The sequence below is a fragment of the Mustelus asterias genome, chromosome 8 (assembly GCF_964213995.1).
Source record: "Mustelus asterias chromosome 8, sMusAst1.hap1.1, whole genome shotgun sequence".
Classification (NCBI taxonomy): Eukaryota; Metazoa; Chordata; class Chondrichthyes; order Carcharhiniformes; family Triakidae; genus Mustelus; species Mustelus asterias.
This window is the reverse complement of record NC_135808.1, coordinates 38,278,800-38,301,233: the sequence shown is the minus strand read 5'-3', so window position 1 is coordinate 38,301,233 and position 22,434 is coordinate 38,278,800. Positions and strand designations below refer to the sequence as shown.

Here is a 22,434-nt window from a genome sequence, read left to right as displayed (position 1 = left end):
TACTTATCGAGCGTTTTAATATAGTCAAACATATCAAAGTGTTTCATAGAGACGTAATCAGAGAAAAGGTAACATTGAGACAATGAAAATATGAGGAGGGGTGATCAAAAATATGGTCAACGAGGTGGGAATTAAGGAGGGTCTGGAAGAAGGGGAGAGAGAAAACATGCAGAGAGGATTAAGGAGGGAATTTTTGAACATAGAGCCTGGATGGCTGAAGATGTAGTCGTCAATGGTGAGGCGAAGAAAGTGGGGATGTACTAAAGGCCAGAATAAGAGGAGCACAGAAATCTCGGAGGGAGATGAGGCCAGAGGTAACAGGGAATGAGACCCTGGAGCAATTTGTATTTGAGCATGAGAATTTTAAATTGGAGGCACTGGGGTACTGAGAACCAGTAAGTACAGGGGTGATAGGTGTGTGAGTTAGGATAGAGATCACAGAGTTTTAGCTGACCAGAGTTTCTGGTGGGTGGAAGATGGGAAGCTGGACAGGAGAGCATTGGAATGATGTAGTTTAGTGTAGTCTAGAAGCAGCAACGGCATGGATGAGGATTTCAACAGCTGATGCACTAATATGGCGTGGGTGGGGTGTTGGAAATGGGTAATGTTACAGAGGGGGAAGTAGGGAATCTTGTGATGGAATTGTTTTCCTCTATCTACTCTGTCAACTTGCTTAATCATCTTAAACACATCAATTAGGTAATCTCTTAATTTTCCACATTCAGGAGAATGCAAGCTTAGTCTTTTCTCATAATTTAACCCTTTTAGTCCCAGGAACATTCAGGTGAATCTTCACTGCATTCCTTCCAAGATCAATATATCCTTCTGCAGGTGCGGTGCCCAGAACTGAACACATTCTCCAGATAGGTCTAAACAGAGCTGTATACAGCTGGAACATAACTTCTACAAAGACACAGTTGATTTGGGGGAAGAGAAGTTGTGGACCTGTGGGAGCTGAGAAGCAGGGAGATCGACCAGGAAGGGAGTAAAGGTAATTTTTGGAACAAGGGTGTAGAAAGTGGATATGAGGGAGCGGTTAAACCAGATTGACGGCGACAGAAGCATTGTGGTGAATGAAGGGTCAAAGGGCAGAGAGTTGGGAATTAGAAAGTGTTGTCCAACTCACCTGGGGGAAGAGTGTCTTCCAAGAACAGAAACTGATTGGTCCATGGACCCATGTGACCACCAGTTCTCTGTAACCATTGGTGGGTTTGTATGATGGCAATGAGCTCCATCTTGCGTCACTAAAGTTCAGTATCATTTCTGACCATTGGAATTGGGAGCCAGACTAAAGCACAAGGATTTTAAAGAAATTTCTGTCTGTAGTAGTGACAGTTTCTCCTGATGTGATTGTGTGTGTGTTAGTAAAGTGAGCCAGCTGTCAGGAGTGGGTTTGGAGTAGAATCAGACCCTGCTATAGTTGGTGATGTGAATTATAGACAGATCCTCTTCAGATGACGGGTGGTTGATTAATACCATGGGTATTAGTACCACGGGAAGCAGATTTAGGACTGAGTTGAGGAGGAACTTCTTCACACAAAGGGTTGTGAATCTGTGGAATTCCCTGCCCAGTGAAGCAGTTGAGGCTACCTCACTGAATGTTTTTAAGGCAAGGATAGATACATTTTTGAACAGTAAAGGAATTAAGGGTTATGGTCAGCGGGCGGGTAAGTGGAGCTGAGTCCACAAAAAGATCAGCCATGATCTTATTGAATGGCGGAGCAGGCTCGAGGGGCCAGATGGCCTACTCCTGCTCCTAGTTCTTATGTTCTTATGTAATGTTTGTACTCTCCTGTCTGGAAGGACTACTATCCTGAGTATAGTGAGGGAGTGCGGGTGAGTCTCTACGGACCTGAGTTTCCTCAGCTAATCATGTCTTTGAAAGTGTTAATAATCATACAAGTTTAAAAATCACATAAGCTGCTATGAAAGAAACCACGGGTCTCTGTTGAGGCTGATCCAAATAAGCATCAAAGCCCAGTTACAAGGGAGGAGAATATAGATTTTGTGGGAAGCCATTGACATGTTCCCATGTTTGCTGATATTATTCACGGTTCTTTCTCTTCAGATGTTGTCTCTCCTTTAAATTTATTATCAACCCTCTCCTCAAAAAGAACAACCCTTGACCCCTGTGTCCTTGCAAACTGTTATCCAATCACTAATCTCCCCTTTCCACTCCAAAGTTTTTGAACATGTTGTGACCTCCAAAACCCTGGAAAGGGACGTGGGGGCACACAACAGGTAAGGAACAGAGTGAGGGGTCAGAAACAGGTTGTGATTAATATAATTAATGGAGTATAAATCCCAGTGCACCTCTTTTACCAGGGGAAACTGAGACAGCAGCTGCAATATGCAAGGTTTTATTCAGATAAGACAATTTTCATGGTTAAATTAATTAGATCATGGCTGATCCGTATCTTAACTCTATCTACCTGCCTTGGCTCTGTGACCCTAAATTCCCTTGTCTAACAATAAACCTATCAATCTCAGTTTTGAAATTTTCAATTGACCCCCAGCCTCAACAGGTTTTTGTAGGGAGACAGTTCCAGATTTCCAGTCCCAATTTTGTGAAGAAGAGTTTGCTGACATCATCCCTGAACAGCCTAGCTCTAATATTAATGTTCTGTCCCCTTGTTCTATTACTCCCACCAGAGTAATAGTTTCTCTCTAATTACTCAATCAATTTGTTTAATCATCTTAAAGGAGATAGTCATCAACTTCAGGCAGCATAATGGAGGACATGCTCCTGTCTACATCAATGGCGACGAAGTAGAAATGGTCGAGAGTTTCACGTTTTTAGGTGTCCAGATCACTAACAAACAACCTGAACTGGTCCCTCCACGTAGACTCTGGAGTTAAGAAAGCCCACCAAGCCTCTACTTTCTCAAAAGACTAAGGAAATTTGGCATGTCAGCTACGACTCTCTCCAACCTTTGCAGATACAAGCATAGAAAGCATTCTTTCTGGTTGCATCACAGCTTGGTATGGCTCCTGCTCTGTCCAAGACTGCAAGAAACTACAAAGGGTCGTGAACGAAGCCCAGTCCATCACTCAAACCAGCCTCCCACCCATTGACACAGTCTACACTTCCCGCTTCCTCGGAAAAGCAGCCAGAATAATTAAGGACCACATGCAACCCGGACATACTCTCTTCCACCTTCTTTCGTTGGGATAAAGATACAAAAATCTGAGGACACGTGCCAACCGACTAAAGAACAGCTTCTTCCCTGCTGCCATCAGACCTTTTTGAATGGACTTACCTCGCATTAAGTTGATATTACATTCTGCACTCTCTTTTTTCCTTCTCCATGTATGGTATGCTTTGTCTGTATAGGAGCAAGAAACGATACTTTTCACTGTATAATAATACATGTGACAATAATAAATCAAATCAAATAAACATCTCAATTAAATCACCCCTTAATTTTCTATATAAGGGGATGCAAGCTTACTCAACCTGTCCTCATAATTTAACCCTTTTAGCTCCAGGAACAGTCTGGTGAATCTACGCTGCACTCCCAAGGCCAATACATCCTCCCTGAGGTGTGGTGCCCAGAACTGAACACAGGTCTCCAGATAGGGCCTAAACAGAGCTCTGTACAGCTGCAACGTAACTTCCACAAGGACGCAGTTGGTTTAGGTGGGGGGGGGGGGGAGAAGTTGTGGGCTATCTTTTCCCGTAAGGATGGTCCTGGAGTAATGAATGATTTTCTTACAGAGGAAAGCAGGACCATAAGTACTTGATGTGGATCTGGCAATGAATGGCTGAACCAGTTGTGTACCAAATACAAATCTTCATTCCTTGGACTGGAGAAGCAGGGAGATTGACAGGGAAGGAATAAAGTAAATGTAATTTTGGAACAAGGGTGTAGAAAGTGGATGTGAAGGAGTGATTAAACCTAACAGCTATAGAAGAATTGTGGAGAATGGAGGGTCAAAGGGCAGAGAGTTGGGGACAAGGACATTGAAAACCTGGTCAAGTGGTGCAAAACCTGCCAAGTAAACCAGAAGATCCTACCAGCAGCCTTGTTACATCCCTTGGAATGGCAGGGGAGAACCTGGGTGTGAGTAAATGCAGACTTCGCAGGGCCATTTAAGGGCTCTAAGTTCTTAATTCTTATTGATTCCCATTCAAAGTGGATCGACGTGCATAGAATGGCCTCCGCTACCTTTTATAACACCATGGAAAACCTTTGGCAATTTTTTTGCATGCATGGTGTACTTGAGGTTTTCATAACAGAAAATGGAACCCCATTTACCAGTGGGGAGTTTCAGAATATAAATGGAGTGAGGCACATCCACACATCACAGTATCACCCCTCTTCAAATGGTCTGGCTCAGCGAGCAGTCCAAGTATTCAAAAACAACCTGAAAAAACAAATGGCAGGTTCTTTGAAAAGAAGCTTGCACTTTTCCTTTTCAATTATAGGACAACATTACACATGCCAACGGGAATAGCCCTGGTGGCGCTAATGATGGACCGACAACTTTGGACCAGACTTAGCCTGACTTTTCCAAATTTGGGTGGCACAATTGAAGAAAAACAAGAAGCCCAGAAGAGAAGCCACGATGGACATAAGGCTGACAGGACCTTCAAACCAGGAGACACTGTCCACTTATGGAACTTTGGAGAAGGTTCCCCATGGATCCGAGGAGTTGTATTGATAACCCCAAAGAGTTCATGGGAATCACTAATTGACCTCCTTGTGGGGCTCTTTGAATGTGAGTTGAATACTGTCTGCCCAGGTGGAACTCTTTATCAGGTGAACCCTTTACCAGGCAGTCACTGGGAAGGGTCTGGAGTACTGGACTTCTGTACGTATGCCCTGGAGTAGTGGCTTCATTTTGTGTTTAACAATAAATACTGTTCCTATCCAGTTGGGCTTCCCGGGTTATTATAGGTACAAACCAGAGTGATGGCAGTGGGAAGGTTCACCATTGCAGGAGATTCTCTGTATACAACTGAAGAGGAAAAAGTCCCACAAGTCACAGCAGTCCCACTGACTGGAGAACACAGAAGAGTTGCAGGAGGATAGTGTGGTTGGCCGTGTCAAAGGCTGCAGTGAGGTTGCTTCTCTCTCCACAGATGTTTCCTGACCTGAGGATTTCCAGCATTTTCTGAATCTCTGTCAGATTTCCAAAATTCCCAGGATTTTGTCCCATTGGATTCCAAGAGCTGTCTGTGTGCACTTTAGGGAAGTGTAAACCATGGGCTGATTTGATGGAGCTTTGAAAATAACAAGTTTGACTTCATGTGGACAAATTATTTCGATTGGAGAGGTTAGGGAGAATTAAATGTCATATTTACCAGTTGTGCAAGGGCAGAACCACAGATTCAATCGATCAATAAAAGTAGCAAGATCAACAAGGACATTTTATTAAAAATCAAATAATAACACTGGGCTCCATTTTTGGAGGAATGGAAATGAAAAGTAGAGAAGTGAGGTTGAACTTGTCTAGAACCTTGTTTAGACCAGACTTGGAGAGCTGTGCACAGTTCAGATCAACATATTGAAAAAGAGAAAGGAACTGGAGAAGATGCAAAAAAATTGAGAATTTAGAGATTGTACCCATTAGGAAAGATGGACAGGCTAGCACTCGTTTCCTTAGAAAAGTGAAGGCTGAAGGGGACATCATAGGAATGTTTAAAATTATGAATTATTAAATTAAGAAGTTGTGGGTAATTGGGAGATGTTCCCACGTGGGGGAATCCAAAGCCAGGGACCAGAAATAGAAGATGGTCAATAAAAAATCCATTGAGGAATTCAGGAGAAACTTCTTTTCCATGAGAATGATCAGAATGTGGAACTTGCTGCCACAGGGAATGGTTGAAGCAAATAATTTTAATGTACTTTTTGGGAAGCCAGGTAAGTAGATGAGGGCGAACAGAATAGAAGGATCTGCTGATAGGGTGAGATCAAATATGGGGAGAGAAAGTTCTTGTGGAGCATAAGCACAGGTAGAAAGCAGATGGGCTGAATGCTCTGTTTCTGTGCGAATGGGGTGAGATAAGTCTGTATTTGTTGCCAACACAGTTTTAGAATATTACTGTTACCACATTGTCACTGATGGATTAGGCAGCATCCAAGAAGGAAGATTATGCTGCTCAAATAATCACAGCTGTGTTTGAGTTTAATTCACAATTGAAGCAGGTTGTCCAGAGCGCCTCTCACTGATGGAGAGAGTGTCAGTTTTCCAGGTTGGGGCCATAGTCGGATTCGGGCCTTGGGCAGTGAGTTGGTCTGAAAGGGAGTCAGGTATTTGTTTATCAGAGATGGGATTTTGTGGATGTGAGAGAGAGCTTGTTCAGCACAAGTGATTCATATTGATTCACGTTTGAACTGTGAAAGTGCCTCTTAAAATTCCAAATTTCTTACCTGTGCCCTGGCAACAATTTCAATGAGTCATAGAGATTTACAGCATGGAAACAGGCCCTTCGGCCCAACTTGTCCAAGCCGCCTTTTTTTTAAAAAACCCTAACCTAATCCCAATTGCCTGCATTCGGCCCATATCCCTCTATACCCATTTTACCCATGTAACTGTCTAAATGCTTTTTAAAAGATAAAATTGTACCCGCCTCTACCACCTCTGGCAGCTTGTTCCAGACACTCACCACACTCTGTGAAAAAATTGCTCCTCTGGACACTTTTGTATCTCTCCCCTCTCACCTTAAACCTATGCCCTCTAGTTTTAGACTCCCTGGTCTTTGGGAAAATATATTGACTAGCTGATCTGTGCCCCTCATTATTTTATAGACCTCTAAAAGGTCATCCCCCAGCCTTCCACGCTCCAGAGAAAGAAGTCCCAGTCTATCCAGCCTCTCCTTATAACTCAAACCATCAAGTCCTGGTAGCATCGTAGTAAAACTTTTCTGCACTCTTTCTAGTTTAATAATATCCTTTCTATAATAGGGTGACCAGAACTGTACACAGTATTCCAAGTATGGCCTTACCAATGTCTTGTACAACTTCAACAAGATGTTCCAACTCCTGTATTTAATGTTCTGATCAATGAAACCAAGCATGCTGAATGTCTTCTTCACCCTCTGTCCACCTGTGACTCCACTTTCAAAGAGCTATGAACATGTATCCCTAGATCTCTTTGTTCTGTAACTCTTCCCAACGCCCCACCATTAACTAAGTAAGTCCTGCCCTGGTTCAACCTACCAAAATGCATCACCTTGCACTTATCTAAATTAAACTCCACCTGCCATTCGTCAGTCCACTGGCCTAATTGATGAAGATCCCATTGCAATCGGAGATAACTTTCTTCACTGTCCACTATGCCACCAATCTTACTAACCATGCCTCCAATATTCTCATCCAAATCATTAATATAAATGACAAATAATAGTGGACCCAGCACTGATCCCTGAGGCACACCGCTGATCTCAGGCCTCCAGTTTGAAAAACAACCCTCTACAACCACCTTCTGGTTTCTGTCATCAAGCCAATTTTGTATTCATTTACCCACCTTGGCCTGGATCCCATGAGATTCAACCTTATGCAACAACCTACCATGCGGTACCTTGTCAAAGGCCTTGCTAAAATCCAGGTAGACAACATCAACTGCACTGCCCTCATCTACCTTCTTGGTTACCCCTTCAAAAAACTCAATCAAATTTGTGAGACATGATTTTCCACTCACAAAGCTATGCTGACTGTCCTTAATCAGTCCTTGCGTCTCTAAATGCCTGTAGATCCTGTCTCTCAAAATACCTTCCAACAACTTACTCACCACAGATGTGAGGCTCACTGGCTTGTAGTTCCCAGGCTTTTCTTTGTAGCCCTTTTTAAACATTTGCCACCCTCCAATCTTCAGGCACCTCACCCGATGATTCACATATCTGTTAGGGGACCCGTAATTTCCTCCCTAGCCTCCCACAATGTCCTGGGATACACTTCATCAAGTCCTGAGGATTTATCTACTTTGATGCGCTTTAAGAATTCCAGCATATCCTTTTCTGTAATATGTACTCTCCTCAAGGCATCACTATTTATTTCCCCAAGATCCCTAACATCCATGCTTTTCTCAACAGTAAATACTGATGAGAAATATTCATTTAGGATCTCACCCATCTCTTGTGGATCCGCACATAGATGACGTTGTTGATTCTTCAGAGGCCCTACTCTCCCTTGTTACTCTTTTGCCCGTTTGTATTTGTAGCTCTTTGGATTCTCCTTTGCCTTATTTGCCAAAACAATCTCGTGTCTCCTTTTTGCCCTCCTGATTTCTCTCTTAACTCTACTCCTACACCCCCTATACTCAAGGTATTCCCATGATCCCAGCTGCCTATGCAGGGCCTCAATATCCTGAGTCATCCAGGGTTCCCGACTTCTGCCAGCCTTGCCCTTCAGTCTGAGAGGAATGTGCTTACCCTGAACCCTGGTTAACACACTTTTGAAACCTTCCCACTTACCAGACATCCCTTTGCCTTCCCACAGACTCCCCCAATTAACTTTTGAAAGTTCCTGCCTGACACCATCAAAATTGGCCTTGCCCCAATTTAGAATTTTAACTTTTGGGACAGACCTATCATTCTCAGGGTGTGACAATGTGATAAGAATTGTGGCAGAATCATTCACATATTGACCTTTCATTGCTGCTTTTTTTCAGTCTGATGTGTTGTACAGCAGCTCTCATTCCACTCCGTGTGTTGACCTCCAGCAGTTCCAGCATCGATTACTCAGAATAGTATTAATGCCCTGTAAATTTTTCACTTCTTCCTTGAGAATGTTTACAATCGATATTTACCAGGTGCTGTAATTCAGACTTTCTTTTTGGCATTTTGTTTTGACAGCGAGCAGCAGAGGGGCAGTTTCTAGAAATGGAACTTGCCACCTCTATAAGTGCTTAGTTATTTCACTTCCCACACCTAGTGGCCTGAAGGCAGGTTTTCCTCTGTTCCCAAAGCAAGGTTTTTCCAGGAATAGGTCATTATCCTTCACCAGAGACTTATAGCTTGAATGACGCCACACCACACTGAGCAAGACTGACCAGGAGTCTCTCCCGCTCTTATCACCAGCCATTGGTGTGTTGGAAACATTTTCTAGGTTTATATACAACATGTTTGGCCATGTTATGAATGTACATTCCATGGCCATCAAGTCTGGGGTGGGACTCGAACCAGAGCTTCTAGCTCACTGCACCACAAAGACCTCTTCAATTGGAGCTTCGTTGGATGGACTTATCATTAATGACTTTACAATGCTCCAGAGACCGCATACGTGAGCTGCCTCTCACTTTCCCCGTTTCATTTTAAAAGCAGGAAATGTCACACCCTCAAACCATTACGAACAAATTAAAATATTTATTAATATGTAAGATTTTATACAGAAGCAGTAAACCACTGCCAGAAACTAATTGTACTAAATAAACATTAGAGTATTTACAACACAGAATCAGGAAGCTGGTGTACGTGCACGGTGAGATCATTGACACGTGTGCAGAGGGTACCAGCAGGCTGGACACGGCGGAGAGACGTTATTGGATTTCTGCACAATCGCAGACTCATGCATATGTGCAGATGAGTTTCGGTGATCATCTTGTATTGGCAAAAGATATACTGAGGGAATATAGGTAGGGAAAAAGCTCATGTGATGCATAAGTATAAAGCAGATGGGCCGAATGGCCTGTTTCTGTGCTTTCAAAACTAGGATCAGAACCAAAATGCTGGAAATACTCAACAATACAGTTCATAGCCCGCCTCCTCCCTCACAGCCCCTTGCCGCTAACCACCACCCCACCCAAGATCCCATGATCAAATGTCCCTTGTTTTATTTACACAAAGTTGGTCACTTTGGAATCAATCTCTGAGTCACTGTCACTTCCCAAGGAAGAAGAACTCTTGAAGCGCAGTTTCTGTCCTGGGCACAGAATAACTCCCTGCGTCACAGCGTTACTCCCCAAGTCATTGTGTTACTCCACAATTCCCAGAGCCATGGCCTGAGTAACAGTATCACTCCCCAAGTCACAGTGTTACTCCGAATCACAGCATAACTCCACATATTAGAGTCACTCCCTGAGTAACAGAGGTACTTCCCAACGCTGGTTCATTCTGCTCTACCAATCTCCTCACTGCTCCTCCTTCCCTCACCCTCTTGTGTTCACCTTTCTCCTGTGCACGTACTGATCCCACCACAACACGTCATCGCTCCCTTGGATGCTGTGGGTCTTCCTGTTCTGATCTGCTGTCAAACACATCCAAGGCTACACATCTCATACTGATGTTTTCAATTTGAAAGCCTCTTAAGGGTAAAGAGTGTTCTTCCCACACAAATCTCTGTCAAACATTTGTCTGGGAAGGAGAAGTTTTTTTAAAAAAGAGATCGCATGGTGTAAGAACATAAGAACTAGGAGCAGGAGTAGGCCATCTGGCCCTTGCGCCTGCTCTGCCATTCGATAAGATCATGGCTGATCTTTTTGGGGACTCAGCTCCACTTACCCGCCTGCTCACCATAACCCTTAATTTATCTATCCTTGCCTTAAAAACATTCAATGAGGTAGCCTCAACTGCTTCACTGGGCAGAGAATTCCACAGATTCACAACCCTTTGTGTGAAGAAGTTCCTCTTCAACTCAGTCCTAAATCTGCTTCCCCTTATTTTTTGAGGCTATGCCCCCTAGTTCGAGTTTCACCCGCCAGTGGAAACAACTTCCCTGCTTCTATCTTATCTATTCCCTTCATAATATTATACGTTTCTATAAGATCTCCCCTCATTCTTCTGAATTCCAATGAGTATAGCCCCAGTCTACTCAGTCCCTCCTCATAAGCCAACCCTCCCAACTCCGGAATCAACCTAGTGAATCTCCTCTGCACCCCCTCCAGTGCCAGTATATCCTTTCTCAAGTAAGAAGACCAAAATTGTACACAGTACTCCAGGTGTGGCCTCACCAGCACCTTATACAGCTGCAACATAACCTCGCTGTTTTTAAACTCCATCCCTCTAGCAATGAAGGACAAAATTCCATTTGCCTTCTTAATTACCTGCTGCACCTGCAAACCAACTCCTTGAGATTCCTGCACAAGGACACCCAGGTCCCTCTGCACAGCAGCATGCTGCAATTTTTTACTATTTAAATAATAGTCCATTTTGCTGTTATTCCTACCAAAATGGATGACCTCACATTTACCAACATTGTACTCCATCTGCCAGACCCTCGCCCACTCACTTAGACTATCTATGTCCCTTTGCAGATTTTCAGCGTCCTCTGCACACTTTGCTCTGCCACTCATCTCAGTGTCATCTGTAATGTCCACACTCGTTCAGGAATGAATATTCAAGAAGTGATGGATCACAATTCATATGGATTACTTTCCATAATATTCATGTTCATGTTCAGGTAATCTGACTATGCTATGGGGAATCAGGTGTGGAAATGCCCCTTGAAGGAGGGTTTACCCAGAGAAAATGTATTGCTAAAAACTTTAGCTTAAATACAAAGACTCAACCCAGTGTCTTGCCAAAGACGTCTCTTTATTTCACCAATGATCAGTGGGAGACCAGTATTGTTCAGTCCAAGATCCCTCAGAGAAGGTCCTGAGCTTTCCAACACTATTCTAAATTACATAGCTGAGTTAGATCATTTATACATTTCTTAATCACTTTTCCCGCCTTTCCGGCAAATGGAACCAATTATTAATATAAATCAATGAACCTTAGCCAATTGCACTCTATTTTCTGACATCATGGGATCTTATTAATCTATCTCATCAACTCCCATTTGTGTTCATGGCCAGACCAGACAATGGAATTCTCATATCTGAAAGAAGCTGTTTTTATCTCGTGTGGCTTGAATGCCCTATTCATAAAGTAACCACATTGTTCGCATGAAGAAACATTAAGAACTATACTGTTTGAAACTTCTGCTGCTATAATTATATATGCCAATTCTGCTAATCCATTGTTCTTGTGACACCCGTCACCGATTGGCCGAAATCCAGCAAACATTCGAAGGAGGAAGGAGAATGATAAAAACAGCCATTTTCAACTCCAGTGAAGACTCCACCAAACCTACTCTGATTTGGGTTGATGCAAAAGGTGTGAGATCCACCTTCATGCTAAGAGGAACCCGAGTTCATCTGTCACCGTGAGCTCAGTGAATTGAATCCAACAGCCCAATGGATTTCACCAGATCGGGTAATCTCTATTTCTCAGGCAATTAGCCGAGTTTGGGGAAAGTTAACTTAATCTATTGTATAAGAATTGTTTCTTTAATCCATGAGTGTTTTCATAAAGCTAAGTTTGAACAACAGTTCTTTGTCTCATAAAGTAAAGGCACTTGAGATAAATGTAATAAACTGGTCGAAGTCTCTGTATAAAATATTTCATAGACAACAGCATAGTCCTCTATAAAAACAATGAAATTCATAGTCCCCGTTCCAAGTGTCAATAATCACTTGGAGTTATAAATCAAACTGTGAAATTGAAGGCACCTGACTGTGATAATGGATGGTTGTAAAATATGTCATGCAGAACCAATTCAGTCAAACCCGGAGGCTTACGTCAATAGACAGAGTGAAAGGCAATCACTTTAACATTCCAAACAGTTTCTCCCAAGAATTAAAGGCAGGAGTTTTCAATGCTTTTTGAGCTTGTCAGACCTGTCTGAAAGTTCATCTTGACACTTTTGGCAACTGTTTTTGAGTTTAATTGAGCTCTCAGTTCCAATGGGTTTATGCACCTTCCACACACACACATTCATGGCCTACCGTTAGTAATCCCAAAAGGGCATCTTTTCCCAATGAGCAGCTTAGCTGCCACAAAACGTGTCTGGGTCCATAACCAAAGGGGTACCTTTCATCTCTGCAGAGGCACCCCATCTATCCATGGAGTTCAGACCAGCTCCTAATGAGTCAAGTCTGCACAAGTTGGGTTCAGACACCTCTCACCCTAAAACCACATGTTACAATCCCAGTTGATGTTATAACTGGATGTGAAGATCCCAGAATGGAACCCTGGCACAAAAGATCATAACTTTTACTTTTTTAAAAATCAAACATGGAGGAACAGAGACACACATCCGCAAATTAGTTTTAACAGGAAAAAAATGTATTAAACATCAAAAATTGATTACTCCTCCTTTAACTTAGCAATCAAACACAGGTGTTATTAATATAGATGTCAAAGTACGTTTAAATCTACAGTAGTCTTATTAATATATACAAAGTTAGTGTCTGTGGATTACTCCTCAGAATCCCCTCAGATGATTGTCATATGAGAGTTTCCACTCCCAAAATACACTTTAAAATCTTCTCTCGTAGTAATCCTTTCACCAAGCAATTTGCATTTCAGAATCCAGTCCAGATTTTACAAATTATAATTTTACAAATTACACTTTTCACAAAGCTTCCACTTTTAGCAGTGAGTCCATTCCAGGATTTTGTACCAGCCGCTTAAGAATTTCTTTGCCTCGACAGTTACACAAATTCTGATAGCCAACCAATGTTTCCTGCCCAATTACTCCAACAATCATTTCCCAGATGGTAACTAACACATTCCAAACTTTAGGATTACTTTAGAAACCTTTCTCCAGTATTGTCTCCAACCACTTCTCAGTTTTGTGTCTTGAAATGAACAGTACCCTGTTCAGTGCTCTGTTTCTCTTTGCTCCTTTAATTTCCAACTCTGTGGAAACTTGTCTTAATTTCTCTACTTTTAGCGAGTTGCTCTTTAGATTTCTGGCACTGGCTGTCTTAACTGGTACCCCATTGCATGATGGTTTTTCTTATAGCAAAGCTGAGAGAGATGGTTTTTTTCTCTCTCTCTCTAGCTGCCTGTCACCAACTAACTCAGGCAAGAAGTTAAAACTAAAGAACAAAGAAAACCCTCCCTTTCTGTCTCTGCAAGGGCCTCTATTTGCTAAGCATCTATATTTATTCCTCACACTGTTTAGAGAGCTACACAGTAGAATCCAAGCTGGAACTGAAACCAACCCCCACACATACAAACACATTTGGCCAGCATGAAATCTATCTATAGGTCTCTTTCCGGAGACAGAAACATTAAATTAAAACCAGCTAAAACTAGACCTTATTTATAATATTTACCCATACAAATATAAAATCCCTTAAAACTATTTTTGGTTTCCTAACACACACGAGTGGAGACAGAAGGTGATTGCTGTGGACAGATGGCTCTGTGTAATGTGTAAACTCCAACCTGGTCCATTCTTGATCCCAGAAAAGGGAAGGTGCTGTGATCGGGAGGCAGGTCTTCCGGGTTCGACCCTTTTCTGCCATTTTCCTTATGATGGAAGAGCTCTCTGTTGCGGCTAAAATCCAGACCGAAAAGAGAGAAAAATATCCTTCATGATAAAACAGGAGGATGGAGAATGAGTTAGAGGTGGCAGTGCTGGAGGGAGGGATCCTAATTCGTTCTGTGTCACCCCAGCCCCATGACGTGACCTCTCCTGTGTCAGAGGCATATCCAGCAACAGGTGTCTATCCACTGGGCTGCTGCTGGCCAGAAGGTGTAGTTGCTACAATGTGGGATAGAATCTGCCTCATTTCATTCAAACTTTCATTGCTTCTTTGCAGAAGCTGACAAAGAAATTCATTCTGCTGCTGAAGAATCTCATTGTTTCTTTGTAGGTGCTGCTGAAGAATCTCATTGTTTCTTTGTAGATGCTGCTGAAGAATTTCATTGTTCCTTTGTAGATTCTGGCTAATATCCATCTTAAATTTGATCAAAGTTTGCTGAAGCAAGTTAGAAGTGGCCTGATAACTCTCCATACTTTGAATCTGTTCCTGATGTAAGCATGCAAGAGGTTTCAGATCATCTTCATTTTCTTCACCAACTGCATGGGTCTGATGTTGTCCGTGTGCTCCTGGGGAGAGCGGAGCTTCTGCTCCCAAAGCTGCAGGTTCCTCATCTCCAGGAGGTTCCAAGTGCCCTCCCTCCACAGCAGCCAGAGCATCACAGGCCTCTTCCTTCACACAAACCACAACATTTAACTTTAACTCATCAACACTACCTTCCAATTCAGACACCTTACCCTCCTGACACTCCTCTCCCTCCTCCACCGCAGCTGCCATACCACATTGCTGTGAGGTATTCACTTCCGCCCCTTCCTCACCAGCCCTTTCAGGAATCTCGGATGCTGCTGCTAACTCTCCTTCATCACCAACTGATGTGACCATGGACACCTGTGTGTCTGTTAGGAGGAAGAAAAATCACAATTATCATCTTTTGTCACATAAATTAACTCTCCTCCTGATAGTTTAAACATTTGACTACTGACATCACCTTCGTTCATCCCCATAACTGATCTATCATTCGTTATCGTGGGGTTGGAGAGACGAAACAGCTTCCTTGTAAACTCCTCCTGTTCCGGCAGCTCCTTGGTGTACGGAACCTGCCCTCCAGTCAACGAGCACTCCTGGGTCAGCTTTATCTAAAGGAAAAAAATGAAAATGGAAAAGAAATTATGGTCCAAACTTTGCTGTGCTGTCTTGTAACACAGCTTTCAGCTCGCACCCGGGGAATTTCTGATTAGAAGTCAGAGCAATCCCCAAGACAACTGTATTTTACAACACCTCAAAATTTAGTTTTTAAAATCTTGCAGTCTTTCTCTATTTTCAACTCAAAAACTACTATTTAGAATTTCAAAAGTGAACATATAAATATAGTTAATATTCAGATATTGCCCACTTGTCCATCACAGGAAAACTTGTGCATAAGCAGTAGCTTTTATAGATATTGACGTTTTCTTTTGGTGACGTTTGGTGACCTGGTCAAAGGATAAATTGACCTTGTTGAAATAATTGATCCGATGGTGGGAAAGGTTGGAGACAGACACTGCTGAGTCAGACAGTGCTTTGGAAGGACAGCTCCCCTGTGTAAGCACTGGAGGGTAAACAACACAAATAACTCTCAGCGTAAGGGAAGTAGGTGAGCCGCAGTGTGAATGTGCTGGTGTCTGTGGTGGTCTGATGACCATGAGAATGATTTGTCACACACCTTTCATTTGAATGGCTTTTCACAATGTGTGCAGAGGGCTGATTAGTCCGAGAATGATTTGTTATATAGTATACATGTGAATGGTTTCTCTCATGTGTGAATGCATTGCGGAGGCAAGGTGAGTCGGGATGATTTGTTACATATTATTCATGTGAAAGTGTCAGTGTACACAAGAAGTAAATGAGTCCAGGAATAATTTGTCACATACCTTGCATAGGAAGGGCTTCTCTCCTGTATGAATCCTCTGGTGTGATAGAAGACGGGAAGAGTGGTTGAAAGCTTTTTTACAAAAATCACATTTGAAGGGTTTCTCCCCTGAGTGAACCCGTTGGTGCTGACGGAGGTTCGATGACTGTGTGAATGCTTTGTCACACACCTCACAGGTGAAGGGTTTTTCACCTCTGTGTATCCTCTGGTGTGATAAAAGACTGTTCTTCTGGTTGAAAGTCAACCAACAAACATCACATTTGAAGGGTTTCTCCCCTGTGTGAAGACGTTTGTGTTCACGGAGGCTATATGGCCTTGTGAATGATTTGTTGCACACTTCACACGTGAAAGGTTTCTCACCTGTGTGAATCCTCTGATGTGATAGAAGATGGGAAGATCGGTTGAAAGCTTTCTTACAAACATCACACCTGAATGGTTTCTCCCCCGTGTGAATCACCTGATGCAACAGGAGTCTTGTAGAAGTTACAAAACATTTTTCACAAATCTCACACTTGAATCGTTTCCCTTCCATGTGGCTGCCCTTGTGCTAACAGTGATTTGTAACAGATGTACCCAGTGTGTTTAGAGGTTTTGCGTGCCTGTATAGCCCTCCTCAAACATCTCACACTTCTTCTCAACCTCACCCTGACTGATTACCTACAGCTGAATCTTTGGAAAGGTTGGTTCTGATGGAAGGTTTCACACCTCTCACCACTTTCAGATCTGATGATATGTCAAAGCTCCCCTGACCTGACCGATTTCCAGATGATGGTTTCACTGCCCAACCTTCTCTGTGTTGACCAATGTTCTGAAGGAACTGAATGTTTTCCTACAGTTGTGCTGTTGTTTCTCGGGTGATGGTCAGGAACTATCGGCAGTGTCTATCCTCTCTGTACTTTCTGGTGGAATACGATGTAATTCTTCTGTAAGAAAAAAGAAACAAAAGAAACATGACTTCCTCCAACTTCCTCTCCTCCTTTGCTGAAGGACCTGACTGCTCAGTTAGAGACTGTTCCATAATGAGTTCCAGTCTGTTATCCCTCTGTGTTGGAATCAGATACAAGTCCTTTCTCTTTCCTCAGTTGACTGTCACACACCCTCTGTTTCCAGCAGGGTCACTGGATAGTGACCAGGAGCAGACAACGTTCTTTTCTCTACTTCCCATGCACTGTGAGGGCAATGGAAGAAACAGTCTGGCGAAGGCTAAAATTAGTTATTAGTTCACTATGAGCTCATGTTGTACTGGTGAAGACCAGTTTCATCCCTAAATTATGTGTCAAATAGAAATTTTAATTCAATGAAGATTTTGAAATTGCTCATCTTCCCAAAATATTTCAAGAAAACACACTGGATGGGGAATGCTAGAAGCTAAGGCAAATATTACTTCAGCGTAGCTGATTGAAGTGTTTTGGTTTATCCTGGGAAGTTAGGTACACTGCTCTCACTCAAGACTGAACATCCCAAATTCAATTATCAGGCACAGCACGGGACAAAACTATCAAATCCAAACCCAGGCTTTTGGGAAAGTCCGAGGCCTTCAGGTAAAATCTTTAAAGAAAACGTTAAAAGACATTGCAATAAATGTGTCTCTGCCCCTCCCAGATAATTACACCTCACCTTCTCATATTCAGCAATGACCCATCAACAAAACTCAGCCTGTAAATCAGAAGGGAAATGCTTCCAATAAACACACTCAATATCCAACACACTGCTCCAATCAAACAGCTCAGCGCTCTGATTGACGGATCTCACATCCAATCAGGGAGAGAATTAATATTAAACCCGCCCATTACGAACACGCCTATGCTAGTCACATCCGGGGGGCGGGGCCCATATTTACAAGTTGTGCAAGGGCAGAGCTACAGATTCATCCATCATTAAAAATAGCAAGGCAGCTCAACAGGGACATTTTATTTAAAAATCAAACAATAACTCTCAGAGGCTTTTTCCCAGGGTGGAAATGGCTGCTACGAGAGGACACAGGTTTAAGGTGTTGGGGTGTAGGTACAGGGGAAATGTTAGGGGGAAGTTTTTCACACAGAGGGTGGTGGGCGAGTGGAATCGGCTGCCGTCAGTGGTGGTGGAGGCAAACTCAATTGGGTCTTTTAAGAGACTCCTGGATGAGTACATGGGACTTAATAGGATGGAGGGTTATAGATAGGCCTAAAAGGTAGGGATATGTTCGGCACAACTTGTGGGGCCAAAGGGCCTGTTTTGTGCTGCAGTTTTCTATGTTTCTAACACGGGGGTCCATTTTTGGAGGAATAGCATGAAAAGCAGAGAAGTGATGTTGAACTTGTTTAGACAACACTTGGCGAGCTGTGCACAGTTCCTATCAACATATTGAAAAAGGACAGAAAGGAACTAGAGAAGGTGCTAAAAACATTGATAAGGATGATAATTAGAAGTGAGAGATGATAACTATAAAGAAAGAACAGGCTAGCGTTTTTTTCCTATAGAGGGAGTGCAACGAAGATTTACCAGGCTGATTCCTGGGATAGCGGATCTGTCACATAAGAGACCACATCGGTTAGGATTATATTAATTGGAGTTTAGAAGAGTGAGAGGGGATCGCGCAGAAACTTAATAAATTCTAATAGGATTAGACAGGGTAGATTCAGAAAGAATGTTCCTGATCGTGGGCGAGTCTAGAACTAGCGGTCATTGTTTGAGGATAAGGGGTAAACATTTTAGGACTGAGGTGAGGAGACATTTCTTCACCCAGAAGGTGGTGAAGCTGTGGAATTCACTCCCGCAGAAAGTAGTTGAGGCTAAAACATTGTGATTTTAATTAAAAATTAGATATCACTCTTGGGGCTAAAGTGATCAAGGGATATGGGGGGGGGGGGGGCGGTGGAGGCGGGATAAGGATATTGAATTTGATGATCAGCCACAATCAAATGGCAGAGCAGGCTTCAAGGACCCAATGGCCTATTCCTGTTTCTATTTTCGAACAGAGAAGGCTGAGGAAGGATATCACAAATCTTTAAATGATGAATTATTAAATGGAGAATTTAGGGGTAAACTGAGAAGATTGAGTTTTCTTTAAATTCATTTTTACAGGATGTGTGTGTCTGGATGGGCCAACGTTTAATATCTGTCCCTAACTGCCTTCCATTTCAGAGGCTATTTGAGAGTCAACCATTTTGCTGTAGAGCTGGAATGATATTTAGGCCAGGCCAGGCAAGGACAGCAGATTTCCTACCCTAAAGGCCATTAGTGAACCAGATGGGTTTTCATAACAGTCAACAATGGTTTCAATGTCATCATTAGACTTTAATTCCAGATTTTAAAAAATTGAATTAAAATTTCATAGAATCCTATTGAATCCCAACAGTGCAGAAAGAGACCATTCAGCAGATCGAGTCTACACTGACTCTTACCCCATAACTCTCTGTATTTACCCTGCTAATCGCCGTAACCTACATAACCTGGGACACTAAGGGGAAATTCAGCATTGGCCAATCAACCTAATCTGCATGTTTGGACTTGGGAGGAAACTGGAGCACCCGAGGAAACCCACACAGACACCGGGAGAATGTACCAACTCCACACAGCCACCCAAGGCCAGATTTGAATCCAGGTCCCTGGCACTGTGAGGCAACAGTGCTGAACTCTGTGCCACCCTTTGCTGTAGTGGGACTTGAACCCTGGTTACCAGATCTTGCCCCAAGTCACAGGATTACTGATCCCATGACAATACTACTGTGCCACTAATTCCCATTGACAGTCCAAAAGTAGGGGCCAGAAATATAAGATGGTCATTAATTAACCCAATGAAATTTCTTTCCCAATGAATGATTCGAATGTGGAACTTGCTCCCACAGCAAATGGTTGAGGCAGATAGTTTTGATGTATTTGATGGGAAGCCAGATAAGTAGATGGGGAAGAAAAGAATAGAAAGATCTGCTGATGGTGAAATAAAATAGATAAGGCCAAAGCTCATGTGGAGAATAAGTACTTGTAGGAAGCAGATGGGCCGAATGGTCTGTTTCTGTGCTTTAATAAGTAGAATCAAAACAAAAAATGTTGGAAATACTCAGCAGATCAATCTGGAGAGAAAGAATGTTAATCGCTGGAATTTTACCACCCCACCCACAACCGGAATCAGAGCGGGTGAGAGGCAGACAATGGGAAGGTCCGTTGACCTCGGGTGGAATTTTATGGTTTCAGGATGAGCGAGGCTGTAAAATCAGTGTTTCAGCTTAAGGTGACTTTCATCAGAAACAAAACTGGATGTTGGGGATGTTCATTTTATCTGGAAAGAACACTCACTCACCAGCACTGTGGCCCTTCCCCAACCCCTCCATTCTGACTGCCTGTAGACAGGGTTTATTTTCTGAGACTAAGCATTGCCAAAACGTAGCTAATACAAAGACTCTCAACACAGCAATATCCCGGTGAAAGACATTCTTTATTGACCAACGTAAACTGGGAAGAGATAGCATTGGGCAGTCCAACACGTCCCTTGAATTACATTATGTTCGTCACCATTTCCAAATTCACTTTTCCCACCTCCTGGTTATTCCCTATCAGGTATGAATCAATCATCTTCGGTACAATTGTTGGTTCAATCATTGTTAATAAATATCATATACTTTAGTCAACTGCATCCTGCCCTCTGATATCATGGGAATTCATTGGTCTGTAAAATTTGGAACTCCGACCCTCTTTGTCTCCTAGCAACTTCTATAATGCTAATCATAGAATTCAAAGGTAACCACCCACGCCCCACTCCCCCACCCCGTCTCTTAACTTCTATTATATCATAGATTATATTATAGAATCCTACAGTGCAGAAGGAGGCCATTTGGCCCATCGAGTCTGCACCGACAATAATCTCACCTCAGGTCCTATCCCCACAACCCCACACGTTTACCCCACTAATCCCTCTAACCTACACATCCCAGGACACTAAGGGGCAATTTAGCATGGCTAATCCACCTAATTTATGCAAATCATAGTCAAAAGTTCCTGTTCCCACTGATCTGGTGAGCGATCTTTATCCAGTAAAAATGAATAATCTTATTCATTTTCGAGTCTGGGAATCTGTACTTTCTCTGACCTATACTGATAAAGTTGTACTCGGTGACTGCATTGTTCAAAAAAATGTGATTCTTAGCTAGCTCCCATCCCATTATGCCTCGGGGCAGTCTGCATTTTGGCCAAAGAGTACATCCGAAATACCTTTTTAAATCCAAAATATATGTTTACATCTTTTAACTGGTTATGTGTTTATACAGTAAGAAGTTTAACAACACCAGGTTAAAGTCCAACAGGTTTATTTGGTAGCAAAAGCCACACAAGCTTTCGGAGCTCTAAGCCCCTTCTTCAGGTGAGTGGGAATTCTGTTCACAAACAGAGCTTATAAAGACACAGACTCTATTTACATGTATAATGGTTGGAATGCGAATACTTACAACTAATCAAGTCTTTAAGAAACAAAACAATGTGAGTGGAGAGAGCATCAAGACAGGCTAAAAAGATGTGTATTGTCTCCAGACAAGACAGCCAGTGAAACTCTGCAGGTCCTGTCACACTATTTGTAACTCCCACAGTTGCGTGGACCTGCAGAGTTTCACTGGCTGTCTTGTCTGGAGACAATACACATCTTTTTAGCCTGTCTTGATGCTCTCTCCACTCACATTGTTTTGTTTCTTAAAGACTTGATTAGTTGTAAGTATTCGCATTCCAACCATTATTCATGTAAATTGAGTCTGTGTCTTTATAAGCTCTGTTTGTGAACAGAATTCCCACTCACCTGAAGAAGGGGCTTAGAGCTCCGAAAGCTTGTGTGGCTTTTGCTACCAAATAAACCTGTTGGACTTTAACCTGGTGTTGTTAAACTTCTTACTGTGTTTACCCCAGTCCAACGCCGGCATCTCCACATTATGTGTTTATATGTAGACAGTACCTTCTGCAATATATTTAAGGCAGTCTGTGATTCTTATCCCAAAGTTAATCTACTTAGTTCTAGTAGTTTTTATTAGTGTTTTAAATCCCAGAATATTTTGAAATTCTTTAACACTGTCGCACACTCACTCCAATATATCCAGGTCTCTTGTTCTATTTCCTCAGAGTTTCCCTCGAGACAATTTCCAAGTCACAGTGTTACTCTCCGAGCACACAGTTAAATCCAGAGCATGGAATCACACTCAATATACAACGTCACTCCCCAAGCACTGACTCAATCTCATCTCTTTTTTCCTCTGTCAGTACCCTACTCTTCTGTGCGTGTGTGGCTCGCACCGCTCCATGTGACCACA

The 22,434-nt window shown here is 42.6% G+C and overlaps 1 protein-coding gene across 2 annotated transcripts in view; it reads right to left on the bottom strand.

Moving 5' to 3' along the window:
• The window catches only part of LOC144497077 (uncharacterized), a 192,441-nt gene extending 174,608 nt beyond the window's left edge, over nt 1–17,833 (bottom strand). Inside the window, exons 1-4 of one of the 2 annotated variants that reach the window (XR_013498504.1) lie at nt 17,786–17,833; nt 16,170–17,091; nt 15,248–15,395; nt 13,926–15,155 (exon numbers count right to left, since the gene is read on the bottom strand). Coding sequence is in view for 1 of the 2 variants with exons in the window: in XM_078217823.1 (XP_078073949.1) it covers nt 14,443–15,155; nt 15,248–15,395; nt 16,170–16,700 (1,392 nt within the window). In the remaining variant the exon portion in view is untranslated. Of the gene's footprint in view, nt 1–11,015; nt 15,156–15,247; nt 15,396–16,169; nt 17,111–17,785 lie in introns of those variants that run through there. The other variant, XM_078217823.1, reaches the window with a different exon arrangement.
• Nucleotides 17,834–22,434: the final 4,601 nt, after the last annotated feature.